This window comes from Caretta caretta, chromosome 19 (assembly GCF_965140235.1).
Source record: "Caretta caretta isolate rCarCar2 chromosome 19, rCarCar1.hap1, whole genome shotgun sequence".
NCBI classification, from domain to species: Eukaryota; Metazoa; Chordata; order Testudines; family Cheloniidae; genus Caretta; species Caretta caretta.
In genome coordinates this window covers 1,016,003-1,024,953 of record NC_134224.1, presented here as the reverse complement: position 1 = coordinate 1,024,953, position 8,951 = coordinate 1,016,003, and the positions used below count along the sequence as shown (strand labels likewise).

The 8,951-nt window shown below is 44.2% G+C and overlaps 1 protein-coding gene across 1 annotated transcript in view; it reads right to left on the bottom strand.

Moving 5' to 3' along the window:
- Positions 1-1,683: 1,683 nt before the first annotated feature.
- MTF1 (metal regulatory transcription factor 1) overlaps positions 1,684-8,951 on the bottom strand; it is a 30,942-nt gene continuing 23,674 nt past the window's right edge. Inside the window, exon 11 of the mRNA XM_048825814.2 lies at positions 1,684-7,832. Within this exon, the coding sequence (XP_048681771.1) occupies positions 7,441-7,832 (392 nt within the window). The 3' untranslated portion in view covers positions 1,684-7,440. The remainder of the gene's footprint in view (positions 7,833-8,951) is intronic.

Here is an 8,951-nt window from a genome sequence, read left to right as displayed (position 1 = left end):
CAAGGCTGGGCAAAGAAGCCTTTCCTACTCTTATTCCTCAATCCTTATTTATAACGCATGGTCTAGAGCAGGAGTGGGCAAACTACAGCCTGTGGGCCATTTTAAGTCAGCCCTCGAGTTCCCACTGGGGAACGGGGTCTTGGGCTTGCCCCCCTCTGGCACTCCAGTCAGGGAGCAGGGCTGGGGGCCGCTCCACATGGCTCACGGAAGCAGCCGCATGGCCCTGCTCTGGCTCCTACATGCTCTTATGGGAGCTGCAGGGGCAGTGCCTGCAGACGTAGCAGCATGCAGAGCTGCCTGGCTGTGCCTCCATGTAGGAGCCAGAGAAGGGACATGCTGCTGCTTCTGGGAGTTGCTTGAGGTAAGTACTGTCCGCAGCCTGCACCTCTGAGCCTCTCCCCATGCCCCAACCCCCTGCCCCAGCCCTGATTCCCCTCCCACCCTCCAAACCCCTTGATCCCAGCCCAGAGCACGCTCCTACACACCAAACACCTCCTCCCCAGCCCCACCCTAGAGCCTGCACCCCTTCCTGTACACTGATCCCCCTCCTGCCCTCAAAACCCCTCAGTCCCAGCCCAGAGCATCCTCCTAAACCCCAAACTCATCCCCAGAGCCTGCACCCCCAACCAGAGCCCTCACCCCCTCCTCCACCCCAACCCCAATTTTGTAAGCATTCATGACCCGCCACACAATTTCTATTCCCAGATGTGGCCCTCGGACCAAAAAGTTTGCCCACCCCTGGTCTAGATCCTCTTATGTACCTGAAATTCTAAGAAAGGCAATCTCATTTTCCAAGCTCAATTTGTTTAAAATTCTTTGAGCCTTTCCAAAAGGAGGCTGGTGCCATGGCTGGTTGTGTATTTGCCAATCCATTCTCCTGACCTCCTCTCGCTCTACTTGTATTGCCACTTATGCTCTTTATCACAGACTACTACTTAGAAATACTTCGGTAAGAGTACTAGGATGAGAGAGCCCTACAGAACAACTGTGTTTTACCTTCCTCATTCCCTCTGCAGTTTCAAACGGATGAAGATATTCCTGCCTCAATTCCTGGAAGGTGGGGGGGGTGCACTGCTGAACAACTGCTGCATTTCAGGGGTGAATGAAGTGATCCCTGTATGCTGCGTCTGGGGGGTACTCTGGGGTCTTTGGATGAATGCTGTCCCCCATGATTATTTGGGGGGGGGGGAAGTAGTATACAGCATAAGTAATTACAACAGCTGGTCTTAGTCCTTTGCATGCATCTTAAGCTATTCCACCCTTCCACATGCCTGAAAGTACCTTTATGGACATGAAGGTTGTGGATCCAAAAACTTTAATAGGGGGAGGGGGAGAGAAATCCAATTGCATAGGAAAACTATTCTCTCTCAAACTCCAAAGTCTCAGTGCCCTATTCTGATGGAAAAGAGAGCAGAGCGCTCAGACTCACATTCCAAAGAAAGAAAAGGAGTACTTGTGGCACCTTAGAGACTAACCAATTTATTTGAGCATGAGCTTTCGTGAGCCACAGATCTGATCTGATGAAGTGAGCTGTGGCTCACGAAAGCTCATGCTCAAATAAATTGGTTAGTCTCTAAGGTGCCACAAGTACTCCTTTTCTTTTTGCGAATACAGACTAACACGGCTGTTCCTCTGATTCCAAAGAAACTGATCAAGCCCTTGAGGAATGACTCCAGGACCACATTATTTAAATAAGCATTTAATTAGGATTCCATTAGTATTAATATTGCTTTCAATTCCAAAAAATGTTAATTTCCACGTCTTAGCAGATATTTCAAAGTACAATATTAACTTTATACAAAATGAGCAATTAAGCAAACACCATTATTTCACATTTTACATTCTTCAAAAATACAAATTCATATTTACTCTTTTTTGGGTTTTGGAGATGCTCTTCCTTTGGAAGTACTGTACCTGTAACTAACATCTTCATGTTGCTGAATGCAAGTACATTTGTTCCCATGTTTCGTAGTTAAATAAATTCCTTTAATAACATACACACACATTTGAGAAATTGATGTTTGTTTTTTAAAATCATCTCCAAGACCATTGCCCAGCTCCCAGTACGTGTAAAACACAAGCAATAAAAACATCCTAAACTCTTCCTAGATTTGCTGGTCTGAAGATTATGCAGAGATCAATGCTGAAGCAAATGCTCAATAACTAACCGGCAGCTACCTGCCCTCCTAACTGATGCTAGTCTGTGCAAATAAAACAAAACGTCAACTATTATTTTCTCTCCAAAATAAAGGTCAAATGAATAGCTTCGGTTTATAAGCAGGTGGAAGGACACAAAGCTACAGAGCAAGGAAAACCTTTCAATGCCAGCTACCGTAGCTACGATACTGCAAAAACATACCCTTGATTTTGCTGAAAAAGATCATATGAAAAAAATTTGTTGTAAGAAAAAGTAGAAACAGCATTTAGTTGAGAAAGAGTACACTGCATAATGAACCAAATTTTGGCCAGCTTGCACACCACCAAAAGCATGGTGTGGGATTTTTAAACTAGTTCCAAGAACATACACATTTAGACTATGTATGCTACTACATAAATATCCAGTTTAGTTTGCATTTCTCAGTGCAGACACAGAATCCAACTTCTAGAACGTATGATTTATATCAAGACAAAATGAAAAAAGTTAAAAGTTCAGCCCTGTCCATGAGTATTGACTACAGTAACATTTATAAAAACTTGACGTTGTTTCCAAAATATATTGAGGAAAACTACTAATTAAAACCAACGCAATCAGAAATGTTAAAGAGATGTTTATTTTTGCCTCACAGCCTAATTGACTCTAATTATTAACTGTTTTGGCCAGCTCGCTCGTATTGGTAATACTCTGCACTTTGCTCTTTTCATTCGTACATCTCAAAGCATTTACAAAGGTGAATGAGCATCACTCTCCCCATTTTATGGATGAGGGAACTGAGGCATAGAGAGGTTAAGTGACTTGCCCATGGTCACACAGCCAGTGAGTGGCAAAGTCAGGACTAGGTTACTTGACTCTCAATCCACTGCCCTATACAATGGACTGTGCTGCCTCCCATTTCAGTTGCCACATGCATAATATTGTCCATAAGAGACAAGTTTTTCATCTCTTATGAGCTCTGAGGCCAATTTTACCTTAAAATAACTGTGCCCCCCTCCCTCAAGCAGTTCCAGACCCTCAGGCTACCCATGAGTTCATTTGCCAATGCTTACTTCTAACTGGTACAGGAAGAGTATTGTAAACAGGTTAACAATGTTGCTGCAGTTCAAAAGCAGTATTTGATGATTCTGCTGGAGAGTTATTCTCAGCGAAGTAAGGCAGATAACATGACATCGAAAATGATTGTGAAGACAAACTCTAAAAGGTGCAACATGCCTGTGTAGGAACAGTTTGTCAGGTCTGTTCATGTTCATTCTGAAATGAGATTGAGGGGGGACATACAGATGAACACAACAAATAAAAACAGCCTATTACTTCTAACACAAGTGATAAGCAGCTTATCAGAAAGCTTGAGAGGGCAGGGCCTGCTAAAGCACTGTGCTCCCAGTCGAAGTTTTGCATAGATTGGACATTCGCTAAGGATACATAATTTTGTTTGTGTATAGACAGGGTAGGGTGACAGGTCACTGACCTACTTACTACACAAATTCAGTTAGGCAGACATAGACCGACCACAGGGGACAATGATCTTTAGCGACAAGTATTGCACCAAGATAAGTGCTCATCTTTGCACACCCCTGTTAACTTTTAATCAGAGCAAAAATAAACTTTCTGAAAGTATATACAAAAGAAATTGCAGCAATTGGGTTAAAGATAAAATAACCTAAAGTGCATTTTAGATACTGGTATGAGGTTCTGCAAACTCGTCTTTCTGGACACAGTCAGCATTACAGAAGTCCCCAATTCATACATTGTTCTATGTAATTCAGTACCAGCCCTGAACAAATGCTGACTTTCTGTTCCTAGGAGCCTCTACCATCTACAAGCATGAAGAGTGAGTTCTCCTACCTCCAGCTGCATGTTCAGTCAGATCCCTGGGGTTACTTACTTGCCTTCCAGAGCTACCAATGTTGGTATTTAGACCAGTTCTGTACTTAGCTTGTGTCTCCTTCTAGAAGCTATAGGAACCAAGTAAACCTCCATGAGCCATCAAACAGCAAATGCTTAAACACAGAGCTATGCGGAGCAGTGCAGTTCTGCTGTGAAGACTGATATGGAAAAGAATTCACAAATTGTATACACTGTACAGGACGTTCACAACAATCTCAAAGCCCTGACAGCGCATACTCCTCTCTAGGAGTCTGATGTCAAGCCTGGCATTTGCAGGTCTCAAAAGGTAGAAACTTTCCCTTCCTTTTGTCACAGTGCTGTGAATTTACTGAGCCAGGGAAAAGTCTCCAGCTGCCCTGGGGTCGGGGGCTCTGACGGCTCAGCTGCAATGGCAAAGACAGCACTTCCCTGCCAGGCACTCGCAGGCTCCTCCACCAGTGTGCAGGGGATCCCTGCAGCTGGGCACAGCTTTTGACCATGCAGCCTCTCAGGCAGTACAGGAGCCAGCGGGGTGCGGGAGGGTGCTGGGAGTGCTTAGACACATGCAGCATAATTTAACATTCAGACACATAGAGCACAAGTGAAAAAAGTAAAGAACATTAACAAAGCAACTGCCTAAGGGACGCGTGTCTTTGTGCTGGGACAGGAAAGGTGCTGATGAAACCCAGCTACTCTGCCGTCCTTGGGAGCCCTTCTTAGCCTCACCTAAACTGCCGAATCACACCAGGTCAGGTGCACATATTCACACAAGAGAGTAACTGCACACCCAGTGTCCCTGAAGGAAAGGTTACCAAGTCCATCAGCTGCCCAATGTTTCAGATTTAGGGCCAAATCCTGGTCCTTCTGAACTCAATGGCAAAAATTCCATGACCCCAGCAGGACCTGGGATTTTATACTTTTACTTTCTCTCTCACACACTCACACTCTCTCTCAAATGCTCTTTAAAAAGCCAAATACCTAAGCAGAGCTAGAGACAAAGGTGCAAGTCCCTCACTGCTGCCAGATTGCTGCCCTGACCCCACACCTCCCACTTCCATGCAACTTCAAATCAGAATTTGAAACGGGACAATTGTCAGAAGTTCTTGCAAAGACATTCTCAGCTAAACAGACCCAAGCCTATTTCATGTGTGTTCAACAGCCATCCTCACTGCTGCCAGCCTGCCTGTATCCCAAGCGAAGGCTGTGAGATGCCAGCCCAGGTCAATCCCCTTGCAGTGCTGCCCAGCAGGGTGGGGTGGTGTCCCAGAGAGAAGAAAACACTGGAATGCTTTGCTAGTTCATATCTTCCAGATGAAAATCTCAGTGCTACAGCAACAGTAGGAGGAGCCCCTACGCACCCCGACCCTGTGGTATGTCCCAGCACCACTGCACTAGGAGCCAACACTTGCTGGAAAGAAAAAGCAGCCAGGGAATTTCCAGTCCTATTGCCGTCCCATGAGCCCTTGTCATTAGGGTACCCAGGAGACAGAGTGTACTGTGCTCATACTGTCACCGCTCTTCACAGTTACAAGTCACCTATTTCACTGCCCCTACGCCTTCACCCTCACCCCATCCTCCATCCTCCCACGCTGTACAAGTGGGGGAGATCTCCAGACTGGCTGAACGCCGGCTCCCTTACATTAATTCTGTCTGCACCTAGGCAGTGAGTTTGCAATTGGACAGAACAAGAGATGAAGCCATTGTCCCAGCCTAAGAATACGTCAGATGTTGCTAAGGCTACACAGCTCTCCGGAGGGTTTTAGAAGCCGACACAGCTCAATGTAGTACATTAAGAAGGAAGGTTTGGCTGCTCTATCAGGATCCTCCCCAAAAACAGGTGCTGAGTGCAGCTTCAATAAGATGTGAGTGAACAGGAAGAAAACCTAAGGGAGAGAAGGGAAAGGCCTCCACCTTCCAGGAGTTTGCATCCTTAAATCTAGTGAACACAGTTGCTCAGCATTATTTGGCTTATGGTCATATCACTACACCTAACACCGTAAACTGAATAAAGACTATTTAATATTCTTTCCTTCAACACAAAGAGACTCACAGCCAAAGCCAGACAGATGGATAAAATACTATAAAATTACATCTTTTAAAATAATGCAGCATAAATAAACCATTTAAAATGAGACTGCATTTATTGCAACATTACAGGCTTTTTGGTGGAAGGGGAGTTTGTGGTTGTTTTTTTTACCCTGAGTCAGTTAGAATAGAGAGTTTCAGCTTGATATGAAAAACTACTAAGTTGTGTAATGCATTTTAGTCAGGAAATAGCCCCATGCACAGAGAGCTGACGCTACAGCAGGTTGGAGGCAGATTCAGGCAGGGATTATAGAGTTTAACAGAAAAGAGGAAGCATTTCTGGACTGTTACAGGACATGCTCACTGAATTCTAGTTTACTGTATGCTGACAAGGAATCACTGTCAACGAAAGAAGAGAGTTACCTGCAAAGGTGTTGCGCTCCTGGTGAATGGGGGGCGGACTTTTAAAGCCTGACTCATGTTTCGACAGAAAGTCAGATGTTGTTCTTTTGGCCACTCTGATCAACAGGCACCAATATCACCAAATGTGACACCCACCGCATTCTGCAAGAGGCGGCAACCAGAGCAGGTTCTACATAGGCAGAGGCTCTGACCACATTTCTAAATTAGGAAGCAATGTGCCTGAATTGTACTCTCTGCCCTGATTTAAATCAAATGAATAAACACAGCAGGAGCACAAGTACCTCATGCTCGTCTTTAGGAACTCCCCAAAGGTTTCAGTTGGCTTTGCTACTAGTGTTAGCCTAAAACAAACAGCCAACTCCTCCCACTGACTAGGTGATGGGACAAGTATCCCATGAACAACAAAAGCATCTTAAAGTACCAATCCAGAAAAGCTCCAGACCAGACAACTCCTACTACAATAATACCATCGTCTGCTACAGAAGCGTCATTCTCTGGGCCCCTACTATAGTGCATGGTCAGTATCAGACACAGAGGGAGACAAAAGGAGATTACAGACCCAAGAGGTTGTAACAAAAGACCCACTCGCTGCCAGTGCCGAAACCCCCAAACATAAAAGTGATGTGCAACAGGAGACTGCCTGAAACTAAAACCCCCTTTTTCTTTTAATAATCGTTATGCAGACGAGTAACCTTAACTTCCATGTTCACATATGACAGCAAGCAAAAGTGACAGACAGTGCAGCCAAAACAGTTCATATATAACTTAGCTTTTTTTTTTTAATCTTTTTTTTCTTTAAAGATTCAGCTCCCGAAGATGGATGTTCCTGGGACACAACTAAAATGACATCCGAGAAGCAGAAGTAGGCCACAAAACTTCAAAAAAAGAAAAAACTCTTGAGCCTTCAGTGTCTGCTTCTAAGGAGGAGGATTTTAGCCTCCAGGTGCAAGGAAGGAGAATCGGGAGCATCTTTACTTGGAGAAGCTGCTATTCAAACCAATTTCTTCCTCTCCCTGTAATAGTGCTTCAATTGGAATCAGATTGGATGGGGTTTCAGGGCTCTGGAGGGACAGGAAGTCTGATACGTCTATGGCACTTAATGTTTCAGTCTGCGAGTCTGAAGGGTTAGCCATCTGACCGGTGGGCTCACAGGAAGAGGAGCAGGAGGAGGAGGAAGGAAAAGTCTCAGGCTGCAGCTGAAGAGTTGGCTGCTCCAAAGTTTTCGGGTCAGGCGAGGAACATCCCTTTTTACTAGCTGCTTTCTCCTTGGCAGAGTCTCGGCAGGCACAATGACACTGGCAGGCCTCCTCTTGCTTTATAATGATAACAGGAAGGCTGAGACCAATCTGCTGAACAGAGTTTCCTGAAGGTGAAATGGAAAGATACAAATAGGCGCAGAAGTGAGAGAACTGCATAATCTCAGTGCAGTGAGACGCACGTAATCTTTTAGGGTTAATTCAGATGTAAACTCCTCATAGCAGGAAACTCCCATTTTTGTTTGTCTCAAGTAACATGCACGCCTATGGCATCATATAAACAACAACTATGAGATCAAGGGAAAGGGAAACAGCATTTCAAATAACCCTAACTAAAAGCTAGGGGAACCGTGGAAGCCCAAGTCATTATTAACCTGACTATGAGCTAAAGCACATAACTATAAATCTGCTCAGCCGTGTAAGAGGCAATGAAGGTAACAGGTAGTCAGAGCTGTGTCAAGATGCATTAGACCAGCACTGATCTCTTTGCAGCTAGTTACTACTAAGTAGAGGAGCAACATTCAGCCTGCCTAGGTTTCAGTCATTAACTCCTCTTCTTATAGTACAGGACTTGACCTGTAGTCACAGGATGAAGTGGCATTTAAAAATTAAAGCCCTTTTCTGTTTAAATGACTCTGTCCCTTTAAAGCAAAGACAATCCCAAGGGATTGTACTACGTCCTCCCATCAGCCTCCCTTTCTCAACACCTCAAAGTCAGCTATCTTCCTGTTCATTCTCTTTGCTCTGCTTTCTTGTCTAGTGACTGCAGGGAGGGTTCTTTCACTTGTGCTCCTCTGTTTATTTAACGCTGTCTCCTTTCCTTTTTTAAAGTCTCATCTTCAAACCTGCCTGTTCTCTTTAGCCTACGACTGATTTTGTGAAGCATCTGATATTGCGTATGAAAGATGCTAGATAAAAACGAAATATATGTGACTATATATTTTATTAGATGCAACTCAGAGAGATGGTCAGCCAGCAAACTGTTGGTGCTGGATGGATTAAACAATGTAAATGATCAGCTGCTCCCTCTCCCCTCATATAAGGATTTAAGGTTGGAAGTGCTTTAAATCTCAGTGAATGCATTAATTATCTAACTTAAAGGAGCTACTTTGACTTTTTCCATCTCATACACACATACCATTAGAATACCACATTATTTTTAATAAAAGAGATAACTAATCAAGACAATATATTTAGCAAACTTCTCCCCAGTAATCTTCAGTATT